Here is a 23,115-nt window from a genome sequence, read left to right as displayed (position 1 = left end):
TTCTCTCCTATGGCTTGAGTGACAACTGACTAATAGGATTACAGGCTCTGTTCCAATAATACAGCTCAGCTACATGCCAGCAAAAAATGACAGCCTAAACCTGAATTACATGGCCTGGGAATCCATCCAATTATTAACTAAAGTAACTGTTATTACCTAACCTAATCAAAGGAGAAGCAGCTGTTAATCTTTGGTGGCCTGCAGTGTAGTAGCGGTCAGACTGGATGGACTGTCTTTGTACTTGACTCCTCTACAGACAATAATTATGTCCTTTGTGATCAAGAAGGAAGGGCTTCCTAACCTTTCAGACAGAGGCAGCAGATGGGGAACAACTGTTTGTGTGTTCATTAACAAGATAGGCTAGATTTTATCAGGGTTTGGCATCTGTGGCACCCTCGGAAGCACCACTTACCCGAGGACACAAGTATGTTTGGCAAATTCGAAAATGAGCAGACTAAATAGAAAGTTCAATATAAAGTTTTCATCTCATTATCTGACATTTGGTACAGAAAAATACACACAGCTCAAAAAGAGCGATTTACACATATGCCCCATCCTATCCAACAAAGAAACACAAGAAAAGGCCAACTGGCCTGTGCTGGTACTTGGCTGGCTTTTGTTGCACTCATTAAAGCAGTCACACCATGTGAACTGTGTGCTTCAGAAATGAAACCAAACTGGGGGGAAATGCTGCTCCATTTATACAAGGCAGTGGGTAACACTAAGTAACACAGGGAAATAAAGCCAGCACTGCTTTGCAACAGCTTTTGGGTTGTGTGTTCAATATTCCAGGAGAGAAGGGAGAGCAAAGCCTGCCCTGCACAGGGCACTGGCAAACCACAGCACTTGTAGAGCAGCACAGGTCAGGAAATCTGTCTCACCAGAAGCACAATACAAGTGCCACTTGGTTTATGCTGGGGAAAGTAAAAAAATGCTGGGGTAACATTGTGGAAGGACCTGAATGGGAAGATGTCTGATAATACACAGGAACAACCAATATTTGGAAGCTGAAACTGAATGAATTCAGGTGAGAATAAAATGGGGGTTTTTAATGCCAGGAGTAATTAATGATGAACATAATATACTTAGCATATATAGTCGACTCTCAATCATTTAAAGTTTTTAAATCAAACCTGATTATCTTCTAGAAAAATATGATCCCAGTTAAATCATAATTTATTAATTTGGTGCAAGAGTTATTGGGTGAAATCCAATGTCCTGGACCAAAGTACATCCTTCCATACATTTCTCCTGTTAAAGTATTATTATTAGTTAATAAGTAGAGCAGAATCAGAAATAATGCTGAGCTTCAACAGCTGAAATGATTTAATGCCAGCTTTGCTATCTCTGCTCTATGTGACTTTAGCCCATTTTGACTATCTGAAATATTTTGAACTAACTGAAATACTCTGGTGCAGACCCTCTCTCAAAGGCAAACCTCCAAAATAAATATTTTCATGAAGACTAAAAAGGAAATTTAGAAAAATTATTTTTCCTTCATTAACCCAAAGAAGGTTTTCTGCTGGTCCTGCAGAATGTCCAAATCAGAAGCTGATCTGGAGAGCCTGTTTGAACAGACTTCAGGAACTGAAGTATTTCAGAAGAAATTATTTCTGAATGGAACCAAATACTTTGAAACATGCTGACTTCTATTTCTGAAAGAACACACTTGTGCAACTCTATTTTAAACTCATGGAAGAAATAATAACTAATTAGTAAAATATAGTAAAATCCATCTTAAGAATTTTTTTCTTTCCTTTTATCTAGTGTTTGAAGATTCTATCTAAAATGCCAGGGGCTAAGAAATGCAGTTCAAAGCTTGCTTAGAAAAACAAACCAGACAACTGAATATTGTGCTGGCTTCTCCTTTTTTTCCCACCTTTCGTCTCCCGTTAAATAAATTCACAAGTATATCTACATGCACAGACACACCCACGGACATTTCTGACTGTAGAAAACCTACACTCTTTGAGTAGTTCTCCAGACTTTATACAGTGCAAATCCCTGGAGAGTACACCAAAGGAGTCTTCTCTATTAAAATAAGCAATTTTGCTCCCTGCAACACTTCTCTGTAGTGAAATTAGTGTTAAAATAATCCACCACTCCAGGTGTAAACCTCAAACAGGTTTTCAAACATAAGTGAATTCACCCACAATAAAATTTCAACCACTGAATATCAATGAACAACTAGTTTAGGAGTAAAACATGAGCCAGAACTGACTGTTGTTTGAATTGGAGGGAGGCATTATTCCCATCAAGGAGTATCTCTCTTGTATTTGTGTCCATTCCTTCCTCCTGCACTGCTTATGGGTTAAAGCCCCAGCAGGGAGGCCTTGACAAACAGCCCATCCCACCTTGTCCTGCTCAGCCAGGTGCACATTCTGAGCCTGAAAGGTGATTTTGGGGCCTTTGGGAAAGGCAGCTGCTGTGTCTGTGTGTCCTCAGGCAGGAGAGAGGATCCCTGGCACCTCACAGCCATGCAGAGGTGCCTCTGGCTGCTGAGCCATCTGGGTGACACTCACTGGTTTGTCACCTCCACAGCCCAGCTGTGCCAGCTGCAACTTCAGAGCCTGCATTTAGCACACAGCAAGAGAAATATCTAAGAACCAAAAGGATGAAAAAGCAAGCACTTGATACAGCATCCAAATGCAGTATAAAAAATGAGGCGTACCTTACTTTTTAACTGTACCAAAAATAAAAGAAGAAGAGGCATTTTGGACTATCCTCTCTGAAAGTCTACCATTGACAAGCAACCCAAAATTTGTTCAGGCCTAGGGACAATACCAATACTGAAAAAATTATTCTTAAGCCTGTCCTGAAAACACTAAGCATCCTGTGCACATAAACCTAATTTCTGTCTATGCCATCATATACTTAACTCATTTTTCTGCTTGCTAACATCTGCCCACATTGTCAGATCAAACCAAATTCAATAGGACTCCTTACTGACTCACTGAATGATCTAATTGAACAGGATGAGCCTTATTTACACAATCTCCTTCCAAGTTCTGCTGTGGCTTTTCAGTTTGGCAGTGAAGTCCCAGAGAGGCACCCTGCTGTACTTCTGTTGATGAGGACAGGACCCTCACAATCATAATTGTGAAAGCCATAAAGGAAAGACAGGTAAAGGTAAACCAGGGAATTCCATGCTCTCTTTTCATCTGCTTTCAGCCATGCCAAGCAGCATTACAGAAAACACACAACACTGCTTGGGAAAGTAAGAATTACTCTCATGGATACCCTGAGAGACAGCACTGAGCATTGCAGCACTTGTGCTTATTAAAAATACATGTCTGGTCTATTTATAAATAACAGAGCCTCTAGTAAGTGCATCAATTAGAGGAGGAAAGCAACAACAGAGCTTTAATAAGAGGAACAATAATAAGAGAGCTCCTGGATCTCCACAGATGGTTCCATTAGCTGAGGCTAATTTGACTTTTTCTGATTAATCACAAAAGTAAAAGTTCCCAAACAGGTAAATAGAAAGTAAAATTACATAATCTTGTCCTGTCCTCTCTCAAAATTTATTGGACAATGAATTGCCCAGTGAGCAGGCAAGTCAGGTCTCTCTGAACACTGAATCTGACAGGTCACTGCTGAGAGCTGGCAGCCACTAGAAAGCAGTTTATTTCTCTGAACTCAGACTGTGCAAGCCAGAGCAACCCAGCCAAAGCGAAGATACTAAAATTATGTGGGAGAGGACACATGGAGAGGGAGCAGTGGCTGTTTAAAGTCAGGAGCACTTAAACCCTGAACAGAGCTTTCCCCTGATTGCCTTGGGTGCTCTCTTGTGACCAACCTGTCAGACCATGAGCCCATCTCCAGGACAGCCACAAAGGACTGTGGGGCACAGGAACAGGGTGGGTTTGTGAGGTGCTGCAACATCAGAACACACCATGAAGGCCTCTGGGTGATGTGTTCTCAGGTCAGAAGTGATGGTCTCAAATCACTGTTGAACCTAAAAATACTTCAAAGAAAATATATGTATATTTATACCATCACACTAAAAGAAACAAAAAACTTTTCTTTAGAAACCATACTAATCATTACTTTATTATGATTTCTAAACTGGCCTCTGCTATTGGCAGAAATGTGCCTGGCAGGCAGCCCTCCTCACTGAGAAATCAGTGCCTGGGCTTTAACAACACTAAAACATTTCTCTTGTCTTGTAGTGGAGGAACTTTGCATACCCTGGAATGTATAAATATCCATTATACCCAGTCTGATATGATGTATTAGCTCTAAACTGGCGTAGAAGCCTGATCTGACAGCAAAAAGCCACAATTAGCACAATACTGGAAGCTGACAGCATTTAATTACATCCTGCAGCAGTTCTCAACTACACCCACTGGGCACAGAAATTAACCTCCCAATAATCTTGGAATAAGAACACTGCAGAGCTTATCTGTGAACTCAACTTGCCTTATAATACTATTTCCAGCAAACAAGTTAAAAAATATTCTGTGAGTGACCCCTAGTAACAAGTTCCTATTTATATGTTCATCTTGGGTAAAAGGTTAATCCACAGATTACAGAAACTCTGGGCAAAGGAATTATTGATGAGATAAAGCTGCCTTGCCCAACCTGCAGCACATGACACACACCTGACCTGTTGACTTCTTCCAGGCAGTGACAGGAAAAGGCTGTTGGGGTGGGAAATGCTGTCCACAGAGCTCCTGCTGTGTTTGCCCACTGCCTCTGTGCTGGCACTATCAAATCTGCTGCTGCAGCTGATACAGAAGAGGATTTTTCTGCTCCAGCAGCAGCTTGGACCATCTGCAGATAAACTGGTGCTTGCAGGACAATCCTGATAGTTTTGAACACTGCTGAACCTTCTTCAAGCTGTGTTTGAGTGGCACTGTGCATCACTGGCACTCAGTGATGATCACCTAGACATTAAAATTCTCTAATTTTCACTGTTACAGGCTTTAAAGAAGTGAATTAACTTTCAGGAGGGTTACTTACATCTCATCTTTTCCAACAATTCTATCTGCTTTATCCTTTTTGGAGTTCATGTTCTGATTGAGGTTCTGTACTTAACACTTGCAACAAAGGAAGCATAAATACAGAATTCCCTATGTTACTTTCTGTATTTGCAAAATTATTAGATTTTCAGTGGCAATATACAAAGTTCCAAGGGTCTCTACTTTTAGCTGCTAAAACTTCTTAGTTTAAACTTATTTGGTTTTTACTTAAAAAAAAAAATATGTTTTAAAACTTATTTTTATGTTTTGTAATTCAATACCCTTCCTAATGTTTGGATTTTGAACTTTAAATTGTTTTTTAAACAGTTATAATTCAACTTTACATTTGATTAATTACTTCCCTTCATGTGACATCACTGTAGCTCTGAAACTGGCTACTGCAGGAGTATCCTGAGTTGAAAAATTAATGGATGGATTTAAATATGAATCCACTATTTGCATAGAAATACATCATATGTTTAGCTAAAATGAACCTTAAAGTTTTAACTGCTCATTGTAACAAATAAGAGTATCAATTACTTTTCCAGAGTACAAAACCTGTAAGAATGAAAGCACAGTTAAGGTGGCATGTGGGTGTTTGTTTTTTAAAACTTTAGCTAGGAACTGCCCCCTGCCTGATAGAAAAGAAGGCTTTTTGGTGTGAACCAGTGCACTGTGCAAGAAAATCTCCACGTGGCCAAAAGCCAGGCGAGAGAAAGGCAGAGGCTGCCCTGACAGCCCCAGGGCTCCCAGGGGATGGGGAGAGGAGCAGCCTCGGGACCCTGCAGCTGATCCCAGCCCAGCTCTGGGTGTGCCCCCAGCTGTGGCACAGCTCAGCCCTTGCCCTGGCAGTGCTGCAGACAGACAGACAGACAGACAGCCCGATGTGCTCACCGACCCTGCCACGCCAGGACAGCACCAACAGCCCTGGCTCCCCAGGGTGCCCTTGGACTGTGGGCACACAGCTGTTTCCTTTTGAAATGAGAGCTGTGCATAGCTGTGCTTCCCCTTTTCCTGCAGAATGAACTCGGTGTGAGTGCAGGTTTGGGTTTTGTCAGGATATGCAGCGATTATCCAGGTAATTCCCCTGGGCACCACACCACGAGACAGCTGCTGTAAGCAGCTTAGCAGGAGAAAGAGCTGTGTGATTTCCAAGCACTGTGGTGTCTGAACCTGGTGTCAGAGAGAAATTCTACTTCTAAATAGATTTATGACTTGTAAGGATTCAAAGGCTTCTGCCGGTGGTGTCCCCTAGTGGAGAGCGGCAGATGCCGAGGGCACGGGGACAGGAACGGGCTGGCCCAGAGCCACCCTGCCGGGAGCAGCCCTGCTCACAAACCTGCCAGGCACAGCCCTGCTCACAAACCTGCCAGGCACAGCCCTGCTCACAAACCTGCCATGAACACCCCTGCTCACAAACCTGCCATGAACACCCCTGCTCACAAACCTGCCGGGCACAGCCCTGCTCACAAACCTGCCAGGAGCAGCCCTGCTCACAAACCTGCCAGGCACAGCCCTGCTCACAAACCTGCCAGGCACAGCCCTGCTCACAAACCTGCCATGAACACCCCTGCTCACAAACCTGCCATGAACACCCCTGCTCACAAACCTGCCGGGCACAGCCCTGCTCACAAACCTGCCATGAACACCCCTGCTCACAAACCTGACATGAACAGCCCTGCTCACAAACCTGCCATGAACACCCCTGCTCACAAACCTGCCAGGAGCAGCCCTGCTCACAAACCTGCTGGGCACAGCCCTGCTCACAAACCTGCCAGGCACAGCCCTGCTCACAAACCTGCTGGGCACAGCCCTGCTCACAAACCTGCCAGGCACAGCCCTGCTCACAAACCTGACATGAACAGCCCTGCTCACAAACCTGCCATGAACACCCCTGCTCACAAACCTGCCGGGCACAGCCCTGCTCACAAACCTGCCGGGCACAGCCCTGCTCACAAACCTGCCAGGCACAGCCCTGCTCACAAACCTGCCATGAACACCCCTGCTCACAAACCTGCCATGAACACCCCTGCTCACAAACCTGCCATGAACACCCCTGCTCACAAACCTGCCAGGCACAGCCCTGCTCACAAACCTGCCATGAACACCCCTGCTCACAAACCTGCCAGGCACAGCCCTGCTCACAAACCTGCCGGGCACAGCCCTGCTCACAAACCTGCCAGGCACAGCCCTGCTCACAAACCTGCCATGAACACCCCTGCTCACAAACCTGCCAGGCACAGCCCTGCTCACAAACCTGCCATGAACACCCCTGCTCACAAACCTGCCGGGCACAGCCCTGCTCACAAACCTGCTGGGCACAGCCCTGCTCACAAACCTGACATGAACAGCCCTGCTCACAAACCTGCCGGGCACAGCCCTGCTCACAAACCTGCTGGGCACAGCCCTGCTCACAAACCTGACATGAACAGCCCTGCTCACAAACCTGACATGAACAGCCCTGCTCACAAACCTGCCGGGCACAGCCCTGCTCACAAACCTGCCATGAACACCCCTGCTCACAAACCTGCCAGGCACAGCCCTGCTCACAAACCTGCCGGGAGCAGCCCTGCTCACAAACCTGCCATGAACACCCCTGCTCACAAACCTGACATGAACACCCCTGCTCACAAACCTGCCGGGCACAGCCCTGCTCACAAACCTGCCAGGCACGCTGCTCATGGCTACAATAATGCCCAAAGGTCAACTTCTGAAATCCTCAGTCAACTAAGAAATGAATTCACTGTGAGGCTCTAGAGAATGATGTAAGTTAAATTACATACAGGAACTGTGCCTCTGCACACGTGCATGGAGATAGGCAAAATCCCAAAATGCAGTGAGGGTCAAGCCACTGCTTCATGTTTAAGGTAAATTCACTATGACTGCAATTTTCACAATGCTTTTTTTTGACTTATGTAAGATGGTGACAGACAGGATGGCAATTCTCTCTCTGAAGGCCATACCTGCTATACCAGGAATACACAGTTCCTTGGGTGCAAATAACTGCAGCACCAGAATTCAATGTGCAAGAGTTTGGGAATCACAATTCTCACTGTATTCTTCAATATACTTTAAGCAACAATACTGAGTCTTTATAACAGAGTATTTGCTTCTCAAATCTATTTTGTCTGTATATATATGTCATATATATGTTTATATACACATACTCACACATATACATACTCAGGGCAATTTTAAATTTCTGTAGAGATATTTGAAGAACCTTATCCCATGTTCCATTTAACAGTGCTTTTGCTCCACACATTAGTTCTTCAACAGTTTTTAATTTTATTGTTTCTGTTTCTGATGATGAAGAGTTTGTATTATTGGGGGGATTGTCCCTCTTCACCCTGGCTATGGTCACCATCCCCAAGGGGCCCAAGAGTTTAGAGAATAAAACATAAATATAGGGCCTGAGTGTGTTGTTAGAGCCAGCCATTTCTGACAGTCTTTACAATGGGATAAACACTGTCTGTCTACAGCTCCCATGTATTTGAAAGCTACGACAAACATTTTACTGAAATGTAAATAACTGACATCACCACTGCTCAAACAGGAGGCTGAAAAATCTCTCTAAAAATCCCAAACCCAAAAACATTGCCTGACACAAAACAAACCATTGATGGTCACTGAGAGAGCATGTCTTAGAGATCATGAGCATTGAGACCCTTTTTTTAGAAAATGGATTAAACCACTGCAGTCAATATTCACACATTTTTCAGTTACAAAATGATACCCTTCTCTAAGGAAGTATATTTTCCCTCTGAAATCTGTTTCCAGTATATTATTCCAGTATATATTCCAGAATATTATTCTGAATTAGTAATGTAAATAATCATACTTAGACTATTCAGAGGCAGCTGCTTCTAGATTTGCATGAAGAGAGCTGGCAATAACTATAAGCACTGTGGCCCAGTTTATCAAAAGCCTCCTTTTGAGGTTTTATTTTGTGGTTCCATGTTAATTGCACACTTTAACACTTTATTTTGCACTCACTGTTATTTGCTGAGATTTTTACAGCACATACAGAGCCTGAAGGAGATCGGGGACACAGCTATCCTCAAACCCATCCAAAATCACAGTAAATTTTATGAGCAGAAGCAGTGAAATCTTCTTTGTAGGATTTTGTGCCTTGTGAGTATATGGGAGAGCCTCAGCTGTCCTGTTTGTGCTGGGCATGGATCAAACCTGCACCCTGCTCTGCAGCCCTCTCCCAAAGCAGAGCTGGGAGAGCTGCACTCAAACCACTCACTTAAAGGAACCTTATCACTCCTCTTGTGGTGGGGATCTTTTTCAAACCAGTAATCAGCAAGAAGCACCATATAAAAGCAATTCTGGTTAAGCAGATTAACTGTAGCCCTTGAATTCCAAAAATCATGAGGTTCCCTCAGAATCCTACTGAATCTCTGTACCATATTCCCAGTCAGATGGAGAACAGACACATTAAGGGCTTGCCTAAATGTCACATGTAAGTGTTGTACAAATGTAGCTGCAGTGATTTAACTGCAGTGTTGTAGCTGCAGCTGAGCCAGGTGCAAAGGCCACTGCCCTCAGCTGCTGTCACCAGCCCTTGAATGGCAGCAGAATAAGTGTCTGCCAATCCTGCCCAGCACAGACCTATCCCAAACCACACAGGACACTTCTAACATTTAAAAGCAGGACTTTTAAAACCTGAAGACACACCAACCCTCTATGAACAAATATTAGGAAGAGCTTTAGGGAAGGGATGTTCTGTTGGCAAGTGTAAGGATGACCATCTGAGAGGCAGCAACCTCTGACCCAGGTCAGGGTCACAACCTTAGAAATGTATGTACTTCTGTCAGGTCAGGGCCTCATGTGTATGCAGCAGACATTTTTCAATCAGTTGATCTTTTCAATCAGGAAAGTTTTAAATCAGGGAATATCACCTCTTTACATAATAGGGAAATAAATGATATAAGCAGAAGAAAGTTAAAAGTGTAGCTGCAGTCTCACTAACAGGTCACACAGCTCTCAGCAGCCTGGCTCCTAAGAGTTCCCCCATTTCTGTGGGACTGCTGAAGGCAGGCTCCAGCACTCACTGTGGGATTCCTTGTGCATCTGAAACACACAGCTGCCCTCAGTGATGGATGGGTAAAATTAGTCCTTCAAGGAATGAACATGCATAAAATCAAAAGAATCATGGCAGGACAAGTGCTCTAGCCCTGCCACTTCAAACATCAGCTCTGCCTTCTGGAAGAGTTTTTCTTTTAGCATCAAAGACCCATTCATATGGGATGTTAAACTGAGGGTTATCAGATCTTACTAAGAGCTTGAAGAGTCCCATATGACATCTGCCAACCTCAGGCTGGGGCTTTCTGGAAATATTTGCATGCATCCTGCTGTTGTGGCTCTGTGTGTGTTTGTTTTCCTAATGTCCTTTTAAACAAAGCAGAGGTGAAAGTGAATACAGCTTCCTTCCAGGATTTCTGCCAGACAGGGTGAGATACACAAACCCAAGGACTGCCTTCCAATAACCCAGAGCACACCCAGAGCAGCAGCACCACTGGTTGGACACACCTGGGGAACAGCACTCCAGGCATACACAACATCAGGATTTGTGCTCCTTGCCTCCGACCAACACGTGGCTGGAGGGGCACAAACCTATAGAAAACTGGGAGCATATGGTGGCTTATGACTTTAGAGCACCTCTTATGCATATTTAATTTAAAGGCACGTGAGCCACATGTTTCACGAAGCTAATGGCCACACTCCAAGTCAGATCCTCAAAACCCGCACTTCAATTTGCTTATTCTTCACAAATCCTTTCCCAGCATTGGACACAAAGCTCCTGCTTTTTGTAGAGCTTCATCCAACTAAACCAATGTGGCCACATCAGGAAGTGATGGAGATCTAACAACCACTTGAAGCAAAGCAAAGCACATCTCTTTCATCTGTTAGCACTCAAACATGCTGTGTTGCCCAGGGATCCAGCAGCAGTGAATGAGGAGCAGGTAAAGTGCTGCAATAAACAGCCAGGACTCCAAAATACACAGTGCTTAAGATGCATCTTTGCCTGAGAGAGATTTCTCAAATCTGAGTATCTAGAGGATATATAAACCTTTCAAATTGCATTAAACAAGCACTTCTTGCTGTATTAGTGGGATCACTTGGCCCCAGGTGCAGAATGTGCTGTGTCCAGCAGAGCAGGAAGGCAGAAACAAGAGGGAGTGTGACCACAATAAGCATGCAGGCATGCAGCAGCCTAGAATGTTCTCACACCATGGAAGAGGTTCAGAAGTGAGAGAAAGCCTTATTCAGTAGAGTGGAACACATCAGGCTAAGTCCAAACAGAAATTGTTAGTGTGATCTGCTTGTACCTGGAGGCAAATCCCATTGAAACAGGGCTGCAAATCTTTTGTGTGTGGCTTTTTTTGTGATTCAAGTTTGCATAAATATTACACCCCACCCTTTCAGGCTGTTTTAGCACAGTCATGGAATTTCTAATGAGCTGAATAGCTCTTCCTTCTGTTGAGAAATTTAATGGTATATATTTTTCTTATTTACTGTTACAAACACCAGCTCAGCAATTCATTTCATGATCTGTAAAACCAATCCTTTTATTCCTGTTGAGCCTGAATACATAAATTTCTCTGGCAGTGCAAACTATTAACAAAAGAAAAACCCAATGTTTCACAGCATGAATGAAAAGAGGGGTTTTGGATCAATTATATTTTTTAATAGTTTTGCAGGACTTCTTGTGAGTAAGAAGAATTTCTAGTAAGTGGCAAGGATCTATTGTAGTGAACCCTGTCCTCCCTCAGGGCAATTCTTTATTCAAGCCAGGCCATTAGCAAGGGTAAATCAATGTTATCAGCTCACACACCCTGACAGCTTGTGTGGTTCCCACTCCCCCTTCCTCCCCCCACATTAGGTTATATTTTTATGCTCTCCAGGGAAATTCAATTAACAGTGTCAGTCTCCTCCTCTCAGCCCACGACTGACACCGTCAGGGCTCTTTCTGTGCCCACTGACATGTAAGATGTGGCTGTGCATTTCTGACTCCCAGGTTAACAAGAGAATTCCCATCCCTTCCTGCAAATGGCCATGTATGATCTGTGCTGTGAACACTGAAATCAATCCCTCCTGACCCTATTGATCAGGACACTCAGACAGAAAAATACTTCTCCAGAGGGAGGTACATGTTTTGGGGGGAAAACCCCAAATCAACAACAAAATAACCCACATCTATTAATACTATCAAACTTAGTTTTTAATTCCCCACTGCAGACTCAACAACCAGCAAAACCATGTAAACAATTAATGAGTAAACTTAGCTGCAATTCACATCTCATTTTAAAAAAATCTCAGCAGATGACTGCTAGTGAAAAGGCTGGATACAACTCCACATGCCAAAGAACTTCCAAGGATTATTTAGATAACTTTCACACAGATTCATCTTTTCATCACTGTCATGCAACAACATGATTTCTGTATTTTGAAATCAATAAAAAATGAGTTTTTCAATAATTAATGGAAGCCTGTACAATGTGAAAATGGCACAAGTCTTTCAAACACACTCTTAAGCTTGATGAGCAGCTCCAAGGCACCCCCAGAACACAGTGAGGAGCCCGTGCATCCCAGGCAGCCTCCAGCACTGAAAAACATGTGCCATTAACAATTGTCTTCTCCACACTGACCAAGCTCTGAAAAGCATCAAGCAGAGCTCTCATTTTCACAAACATCAAGTCTGAACCACAATGATGCAATCTCCTCCTCAGATTTTATTAATTTGGTTTCTTCCAGAACTAATTTTCATTATGTCTTGATTACAGATAAGAAAGAGAAGTATTTTCTAGTGGTTGCAGAGAGAACAGAACATAATGTTCCAGCTAAAAACCCAAATACTGTGCTCCTAATGGAGCAAAAAAACCACATTACAAGTCAGAAAGCACTGTGGGCAGCAGACTGACAATGAGGAAATAGGAAAAAAGATGCAAATGTGGTGCTATGAATTTAAAAAAAAAATCCAACATTTACCATAAAGCAAATGGCATGGATTGCTCTGCAATCATATCACTTTAAAAAAGTAAAAAATGTAGGAATATCCCACATATATGCACATCATACCTTCCTCCTCCAGTGAAGACCCACTGACTTTGTTGAACTCTGGCAAAACTCAACAGATTGGTGTTCCAGCAAACCTGGATCCAATTCTTTCCTCTGTTTTCTGCTAATTGCTTTGGGCCCTTATTGTAAAAGCTGTTTGTGGGTAAGCACTACAAGCTAGATGACTGAAATGACCCAGGTTAAAAACAATCCTCATGAAAATACAGGGGAAAAAAGTGAAAAGTGTTATAGCAGACACTGCTTGTTACATAGAGGTCATTTATTCTTCAACAACTGACATTAAACATTCCCAAATCCACCCTGATGAGACTTGAGGGCAAACCAATTTCTAGGTCAGTCAGAAGTCACAATACCTCTTTCTCCAGAATCCGAGAGATCTCTCCTAAAGTCCTGTCCAGACCAGGAACTTTGTGGTTCCCCAAGGAACAGCCATCCTGCATTTGGAGGTGCTTCAGAAGGTCTTTTGCTAATCTCTGTAACCTTCAACAGAAAACAAAGAGCAGTTAAAGCAAAAACTGCCTTATTAACCTACATCTTTGTAATGAACCTCTGGCACCAATGAAGAAATCATGAAAATCTATGTTAAATATTGTTCTTGTTATCATCTATTCTGTACAGGATGCTAAACATCCAAGGAGATACTGTCAACTTGGAGTGACATTTCAATATCTGCTTTTTCAAGGAAACAGCACAGCTATAGAGTGAACAGTACAGCCATAAAGGTGCTTTATGAGCTACATTTGTTTCTGCTGTTTCCCTATTCCCCTTCCACAGCTTATCATGGTAGCTTTTGCCATCCTCATTTTCAAATGGTTTCACCCTATTTAAGATGAGTAAGGGAAATGGAACAGCAGGGCCACTTGGCTGATTTCTTATAGGCATCATAAAAGAAATGGCTCTTCAGGGTTATTTGAATAAGAGAAAAGCAATGGCTTTGCAGCCTACCTCAGAAAGGGCATTTTATTAACAAGGGTCAGTAATGAAGCCAAACTGCAGAGGTGGGAGTGATGGTGACACACATGGGTTGGGTTCCATTTCAGTTTTACACATATGCATCTGGGCTATTCACCTGTGCTCTGCTGCTCAGCACTGAGGGGAAACACCCAGTGCCCGGGCACAAAATACAGAATACAGCAGTGAAAACAGCCAGAGTTTATTTATCCTGCTGTGCCCAGTGTGAGGGTGCAGTGGGAGCAGCAAGGCAGAGGAGACAAGGCTGCCAGAGTCCCTTAGCTGCAGACTGAGAGCAGTCAGGAGGAGGTGTCACTCTGTCCCTGCCTGCATTTGGTGGCACTGCCTCAGCGTCCCCTCCTGCTGCTCTCAGTGACAAGGCTCAGGGCTTGCTGGACTTTGCTTTCATCTACTGGCACCTGCACTGAGTGGGACAGAGCTGGCAACTGAGCAGGAGGAGGGGCAGACACTGCTGGGACTGCCAGCCTACACACAGAATTCTAGAGGAAAGAAAAAGAGGGGAAGGGTAAGAGTGCTCATCATAAAATGGAGATGTCAGGGTTAAAGGGCCAGAAGGCATTCACAAGTGACCACAGAGTATTGGAAAAGAAAAAGATTACATTAACCAGACTCCCAGAAGTGAGACAGGAGATGGAATGGCTGGAGAAGGTACCACAATAGTCACACTACGTTAAAAAAAATTCCCCAAAATCAGAGTATTAATTTATAAAAGAATAGTTTCCACTTAATCAAGAGACAACAGGTACTCTGTGTCTTCTCTTTGAAAAAAATAGGAGCTTCATTAATAGCTTTCAAGAAATGCTGAAGATACATATATGTTCCTGAAGTACAAATAAAAATGATTTGTAGAATTTTGAGTCTTGGACTTCTTATCATCTGGTCAGCTGAGCCCACTAATATACAACCAGGATTTTTGCATGACAAGAAAAATAAAAGGAGATTACATCCTGATGAGATTCTTTTCACTGCTATTTCCTCTGTGGAAAATGAGGTTGGAGGAAACCTCTGTCTATCTCCATAAGCCACAAGCTAAAATGGGAAACAAAACTAAAAGCCAAAGCCCAAATAACTGCAGGACTTGGACAGTAAATCAAAAGACCACAGCACCAATGAGAAGTGGAACTGCTGCAGTCCACAAGCAGAGTTTTTTCACAGTGGGATTTAGAATGCCTATTGCCTTGGCAATAACCTAGCACATTAAGCAAAAAATATTTTATTTCTTTGGTATATCTACCCAAATTCCACTATTAAAGCCTATATAAAGCCCACCACCCTATACTGTAACTTCATCTGACAAAAGACAGCAAGACAGGTTTCCATTTGCTTAATTTAACATCACAGGAATGGAATTCCACCAGGATTAACCACAGAGGCTGAAGAAAGGCACTTCCCTAATCTCCATCAGCATACAAAATGTGTAAGGTTTATCAAAACACTGCTCACAGGGACTCCAAGAGAACATAATCATATTACACAGCCTTCAGCTGACACAGCTAACACAAAAGTCCTTCTCTTCAGTCTGTTAAGATGCTCCTTAGGTTCAGTTTCTGTCCTCACTTTAAAAACAACCTGTACAGTAGTAACTCCCTAGGGAAAGCTTCCAGCTTTCCATTTCTTCTGAAAGTCTTTCTGGATACTTTTAGCAAAATTCAAACTTTCTAAGCATGTGTTCAACATCACAGAGTAAGAAACTGGAAGAATGAATTTCCAATTCTGCCACATTGAAGAATTACCTCTTACATCCTCATATCCTACTGCAGAGGGAGTTTTCTACCAAAACCAAAGGTGCTGTGTGATCACATGGGGAGGAGAGGGGAAATAAAACCTGCCTCCTCCCACCAGTGAGCCTTGGAGGAATTATTTAAATATCCTTCATACTGACTTCTTGGCCATGTTAGGGAAATAAGAATAATTTTTGGACTGCTTCAAAGGACTGGAAATCTATGCTAGAGGACTTGTACTTGGATGCAGAATTTGCCATTGCTATGAATGGATTTGGAAAGAGAGAGCTCTTTGTACACACTGGACTCCTGGTAAACTCTTGGTATGCACTGGGGATTACTGGGACATGGCATCCACACCTGATCCAGTGATTCTGGAAAAATACCATTGAATCCAAATCCAAACATCTCAGGACAATTAATTAGTCTTCTTTCTGTCCCCCAATTTTTACTCCTCCAATGCTTACTAAGCCATACATAGAATGATAAATAATTGAAACTTTGCTGTGCAGGATAATAGAGAAAGTTAATGTTTTTTCCCCTTAAATTATTTACATCTCACTTATTAAGGTTTTAGTATTCCTCACAAATGGATAATTCAGAATGCAGAACAAGTATCAGAAGGATGTAAAGCCCTGATTTGTCTTGGAACACCACCATAATGTAAACTAATAAATTGTATGTTCAGCAAATACAAATACAGTATCTCATCTTTTCCCACTGCAAATGGGAAAACAAGGGCTGTTCATATCCAAGGTTTCCAACATGGGCTAAATACTTTTAGCAGGTTTAATATATTTTATAGGCCAAAGGAAAAAGATCTGTCAGTATTTCTAGGCCACATTTCATCTCCAGAAAAAAGCCAAAAAGCCTTGAAATAGCAGCATCAATGTACCCAGCACTTGGGGGTTTAACCCAATGTCTGGGCTGGGCACCAATGCCCAGGGAAGGGTGGGTGTGTTTCTGAATACATTTATTTGCATTCCCATGTTAATATTTTAGCTATTTTCTGAAGAGGAAATCCACGGCCTGCCCAATCATACCTGTTATTTTTCTTGTTTTAAAGTTTACCTGAATTTTATTTTATTTACACTCTAGCTCTTCTACAATTTCCACAACATTTTGGAAATTAAATTTTGTACAAGTACTTCCAGTTTCAGAGATTGTCTGGTTTTTCCTCAGTAATCAGTATTTTGGTATAATATCTTATGACTCTAAGCCTTCTACACCAGGAAAACCTGCAAGGTAAGTTTATCCTGTGACTACACTGATATATTATAATGAAGGAAAGAAAGTATTGTATCAGCTAAAGGCTTTTAGCTTTGGGCTTCTGAAAGAACAAACTTCACACTACATTCCCATCTCATCTGCAGCAGACTCTCACAGGAAATAATATTTCTTTTTCTACCTCTTCTTTTTGTGTTGCAGTCTGTTTCCAATATCCATACTATCTGAAGTATCCCTTTGCAATTAAAAACAAAAGGTAAATAAAAAGAATACGTGAAAACAATTCCTTGTTATGTGAAGAGAGACTAATTAAAATATTAGAACAAAACTTCTCCCCCTGAAACCTGCTAATTCCCTTCAGGCACAAAGCAATCTTTCATTACTTTAGTTTCCCTGTTGAATTGAAGGATGACAATTATACTTTACTGCTTGGATATTTAACACTGAAATACATGGTCCTGCCTCTGCATTAAAAAATATTAAATAGATCTAAATAACCCTCTAACTTTGTGAAAATGTTTTCCTTCCCTTTTCAAACTGTGCTCTGATGGACACCTGAGAATGCTCCAATGGACACCTGACACACCAAAGGACACCTGACACACCTTTTGCCACGTTATCCCAGTACACTGGACACTAAATAATTGCTCAGATCAGTTCCCAGAGAATATGAATTAATACTACAAACCCACCAAGAGTCCACCAGCACCTACAGAATTACCTAAGTGCCACCAGGGGCCAACCAGCAAATGCACTTGAGAAAGGCAGGGAGCAATACTTGGCTTCTCCAGGTGACAATGTCCACAGTCCTTCCCTTGAATGTCCCTCTCGGTACGTGAAACAGTTCAGAGACCAAAATACTGACCCAACAAGGCAATATTTGGAATTATCCCACCCCTCTCCCTAATGTACACCATTTTTTAACAGATACTAAAACCCCAACTGTCCCAGCTATATTTAGAAGTCATTTCTGTGGAAGAACTCAGAGTCACTGACAATCCCAGCCATGAATCAGTGCTGTATCACTGAGCAAGGGACACCCACTGTCTATCACAGCAGGATAAAGCCTGTCAGCTCATTGCTGTTAGTGTAGTACCAGAGTAGAGCTTAGAAAGCACTTGGATCAGTGCTTCCTTAGTGCACAAGGTTTTATAAATCTGCAAACCTTCAACTAATAAGAACCACTGAAACAGTCTATCAGTTGCATCAGCAAATCAGTGGTCTCATAATATTAAAGTGGCCTAATCTTAAAGGTGATCTAAAAAGGCTTTTTACCTGCCAAAAAGTAACTCTGGTTTCTGTCTTTCTTCTGTAACAACTGACAACATGACTAAGAACTAAAATCAGATAAGAACTTCCATTCCATAAGTGGTTCTGGTTGTGAAGACACTCTCAGTTTGGGGGTAGAGAGAGGAGCGGATAAAGAAATGTGGCATAAGAAAGGAAGCATAAAAGAATTTAATTCTAAAACACATTGCTTCTGTTAAGCAAATAAATAAACCTACCAATTGTGTCCCACTTTAAAGAGATTTTAAAAAGGAACTTCTCCATTTTTAAGCTCCACAGTCCACTAAGTCAAAAGATATTTTCTGTTCATTGGTACACTTCCACTCCAATCTGAGTACCTCAAACCTTCCCTTGGGAAAGACAAAAACTCTTCCCATTTGTTTTGACCCAAAGACTGCATTTAGCACTCAGAGGTGTTATTTTTACCCCCTTCATTCTGTGGTGGGACTTTTCTCAGTAACTGTGCAGCTCTCCTGAGAGCTGTGCAGACTCCCAGCTGGCAGCAGAGTGCACCCAGCCAGGCACAGGCACAGCATCCCTGGCACACAGTGTCCTCTGACTGCCCACACAGCTTCTCAAGGTAACAATGCTTCCTTCAGACCTACTGCTCTTTGTTTCTTTGGGCTGACTCCTCTTCCTGCTGGCCTTGCTGAAGTAGGATCCCCTCCTTAGTTCTGTGTTTTCCTCTTATTTTTCTCTATACTAAGACTAGGTTGTCCCATGTTAATAGATACAGTCTAGGCTAAAACTCTTGCCTCATAAAATTTCTTGCCCTCTTATCCTTTCTCCTACAGAAAGAGATAATACTTCCCTATTCTTCCATTTTCTAATATGTGATGTGCAAAGTAAACACATTTTAACAGAAATAAATGGGCTTCTGGCTGACTCACAGACACTCCTCTACTTAAAAAGCCAGTTCAGACTTGAGCTTCCATTTTTAACCTGCTTGATTTCAAAGAAGCTCACAAATATTTAAGCCCTCATCGCAGGTAAAAAGTTGTGTAATTTTGGAAATAACAATAACTATGGCTCCTGAAACGATATTTTAAACATTTAGATGAAGGCAGCTGATAGATCTCTAGATTTTTACATGAACACTGCAAAGAGACCCCCCTAGACTGTGATGGAAGTGAGCTACACAGTGGCCATCACCAGCTCACACCTGAAAGGAGGCAATGAAGGAAGAAACTAAAAGAGCAGATGGAACAGAAGATTTTGTCTGAAAGTAAATAAACAATTAATTACATAAAGACAAATGAAAATGGTAAATTCAGGATCAGTCAAAAGATTTGAAAACATTTTTAAAAAATTTAAAATCTGAGTTTCTCTAGCGCTACAATTGAGACAGAACTGACCAAGTTACATCACTGATAATCTCAAAATTTAACACAGAGACACAAGAGCTTATGAATATCTTCAGAGTCAAATGCAGACATTTCTACTTTCTGATGACTAGAACCTAATTTTTTATTTTCTAGCAGCAAAGAAAAGCAAAACACAAAAGCTACAAATCTGAAAGTCTCAATATACCATGAAATTCATCTTGCAAGAAGTGCTGATGGCCAAGAAACTAAGCCAACTCTTTCCCATGTGTTTATGCAGGTGTGCCATCTGCTGGAGATGGGTCATTTTCTTGTGTCAAACCTCAGTGATGGATTTTTATAATTTCAAAATACATCTAAGATTCAGCAGCAGTTTTCAAGCTTTTGAAAAGGCTGTGTGAAATATACTTGCATACAGGCTGGTTGCATGTACATCAAGGAGGTCTAACTGCAAGGATCTGAACTGCTTAACCACCAGCAATTGTACAAAAGGCCACCTTCCTCAGCAGTTTAGGAGTGATGGAAACAACCACAAAACAGGCAGGATCTGGTACAGGTTATTAGACAAATATCCCCAATCTGAAAGTTGTTGCAACTTCAGGATGAGAGTTTTTGACTCCAGCTCTTGAGACCCCACAGCCCTTTGACTGATGCTACAGACTCCCAGAGCCCAGCTCCCAGTGAGGCACATTCCCCATCTGCCCACTGGGAGAGGATGTCTCAGGAACACTAAGAACAGCCCAGGCTGCATAATCCTCTTTACTAATCTGTTTGTTTCCCCACTTCTGGCTTAGGAGTCTCTGAGGCTGGCTGTGCTTTCCTAGAGCTGCAGGAATGCAGGGAAGCTGTCAGTGAGCACCTGTGGGAGCTCCCCACTTCTCCCTCATGCTGCATTGAGAACACTGGGTCTGGTTTCTCTAGAACCTGGCTCAGCTTTCCCCTGTGCTCCCTTGTCCTGGTACCAAGGAGACAGCCAACAATCCCCATCCACCTTTGCCATGCTGTTTGTGACACTGCAGATCTCTAGAACATAACCCCAGAGGAACTTCTCCCCATTATCATATTTTCCTGCAGGAGTAGTACTAGTTTACCTATTTCCTGATACATAAGACATACCTGAAATCATTACATATTTCCCTTTCTGTTATCTCTGAACCTTTAGCAATTGTAGCTTATCTGTTCAGAGACAAGGAACTTCACATCCTACTCAAAAGATGTAAATCACCCAGGTATTTGTACCTCATGACATTATTTGTTCTGGTTTTGCTTGTTTCTAAGTAATTTTACTGAAGGATTTTTATGAGCTGCTGAGTACTGAGCTGATATTTTCCAGGTACTACCTATCCCATCTGCTAATTCAAGGCCCACACTTTTATGTGAAGATATAATTGAGTTCTGTCTTCCCCTTCCATTGGGTAGCACTCAATATACACTAGATTTCACCTGCCATTTTACTGCCTGCTCACTCACTCTCTTCAAAATTAGTATTCAGCACCAATTCTTGTCTCTACTGTCCTGAATCTCTGCATTTTCCAAGTCATTTGAGAATGTGTTGACCATCACAAAACTGCACAACTCTACTGGTATCCTCCCTGTCCTGCCAAGGACTGATGAAACTCCACGTCTTTTCAATTTCTTAACTGTTTTGCATTTAAACTACAGCTGTATAGCTTCTTTTAAAATCTTAGGTAATAGAACTTATCAAAATCATCTTGGAAATCCAAATATTTTGCATCTTTTCCCAACTGGTTTCAATGGAATCCGAAAACAAAAGCTGAGCAATTTTCACTTTCAAACTAAGCAGAAGGAATTTGTCAGTGATCACAGATCTTGTTTTCATCTACCATCCAGCTGTTTTCATCTGTGCCTTATCCTTGATAATAAAAAGGTCTATTTTTTAAAAAGCCCAATGTCAGCCTAAGAGATCTGTGCATTAAAACATCTCTGTTTCCACCACAAGTACCTTTGACCTCCATTTGGTCAGAGACAAACATAAGATTTCCAATTCCAGAATTGCAGCCGAATTTTCACCCATCAGTCTTAAAGTACAAGACTGGAACCTTCTTGTTTCCAAGTAAGAAAAAGAGAAGTGTATGTACTCTTTACCATTGCAGGATGATATAGAGGTATGATATACAGGTTAAGATATACAGTATCTTCAGAAAAAAAGACACATATATTGTCTTTATTGCATTTATTGAAGTCTGACCTTTTGTATCAGGGACTGATCTGTAATTCAGGATGGAAACATGCCCCAAATTGGGGGAAACCTTCCACACCTCCTCCACCAGAAATTTCAGGGGCACTTCTGTGAGAGACAGGGGGAAAAAGCTTATGTCTAAAATATATAGAGATAAATGCTTACTTGGCTTTAAATGGTGAGTCAGACACAGCATTTTTTGCTTCCATCAAGCTCTCATATTCCTTTGCCCTGGAGGAAAAAATATTCATTATTATTGACTATTGTCTAAAGTGTCCAGGATGCAAGAGCAGCAAGAGAGTTCAAGCCTTTGGGTTTTTCTGCTTCATAGTAAAGCACAGCATTTCTGTCAATGCTGCCCTGTCATAATCCATATTCCACTGCTGCTTAACTACTGGCCATTGGCCCGTAACTATTTATGATTAACACCACTACTTTAAAATAGCACCAGTACACAAAAGGTGTTTAAGTTGACTTTTCAAATGGTAGAAAATTTCACAAGTGATATATACAACTGTAGTAATCTACTGCATATTATAAAATGATTAGTGAAATAATGCAATATTATGAAAAATTTATAAATAATATTATTATATAAAATATAAATAACAGACATGTAGTGCAGACCAGATTAGTACATCAGAGAGATGACAATTAACATGCAAATAATTGGCTGTATTTGCAGGCACAGAAGCATTTTTTCTGTAACTACTGACTGGAGTGTAACATAATGAATGTTAGGTGAGCAGCACAGAAACACCTCCACCAAGGACTCCTTTACTGCTGGAAAGAGAAACACGACCTCTTTAGTGCCTTAGAAGTATTGTTTACACTGGCCATGTGCCAAAAAGCTGGAAGAGGGAGACACAACCTTTTCCCACTGCTTGTTTTCACTCCAGCCAGCCTGTGCCAACAGGTGAAATCCGCGAGTCATTCCTGGAGCAAGGCAAGACCCACAGCAACAATCCTGCACCCCATTTCTACCAGCACACATGTAAAGCAAAACTAACCCAGGCACTGCAGTGATGCAGATGCATTTCTCTCAGATACATATATTAAATCTTTCTTTATATTTTCTGTTCACCCTAATGGTTCAAGTTTCCCAAAGCCACTCAGATTTTCCTTTCGTTTGCTTCGCCATTCCAAGTTAAGCTCCACACAAATATTGTTACATCACCACCAGCTCTGATTTGTGGGTCATTAATAAAGCCATTAATCACAGCTGAATTCAGTATTAAACATGAAGGTGAAATTCCTTTATTAACCTTTTGCCTTCTTCACCAGAAACAACACATTTCAGCTTCTGTACAGACAAGTCAGTCAAACCTGAATTA

General features: G+C 41.9%; 1 protein-coding gene across 2 annotated transcripts in view; it reads right to left on the bottom strand.

Annotated features, from left to right (window-relative positions):
* Positions 1–23,115, bottom strand: part of SCAPER (S-phase cyclin A associated protein in the ER) — a 137,808-nt gene that overhangs the window by 55,239 nt on the left and 59,454 nt on the right. For both annotated transcript variants that reach the window (XM_063169470.1, XM_063169471.1), the window contains exons 22-23: positions 21,947–22,012; positions 13,406–13,532 (exon numbers count right to left, since the gene is read on the bottom strand). In XM_063169470.1, the coding sequence (XP_063025540.1) occupies positions 13,406–13,532; positions 21,947–22,012 (193 nt within the window). The remainder of the gene's footprint in view (positions 1–13,405; positions 13,533–21,946; positions 22,013–23,115) is intronic.

This window comes from Melospiza melodia, chromosome 15 (assembly GCF_035770615.1).
Source record: "Melospiza melodia melodia isolate bMelMel2 chromosome 15, bMelMel2.pri, whole genome shotgun sequence".
NCBI classification, from domain to species: Eukaryota; Metazoa; Chordata; class Aves; order Passeriformes; family Passerellidae; genus Melospiza; species Melospiza melodia.
The sequence above is the reverse complement of the archived record's forward strand: the minus strand, read 5'-3'. Positions and strand labels throughout refer to the sequence as shown.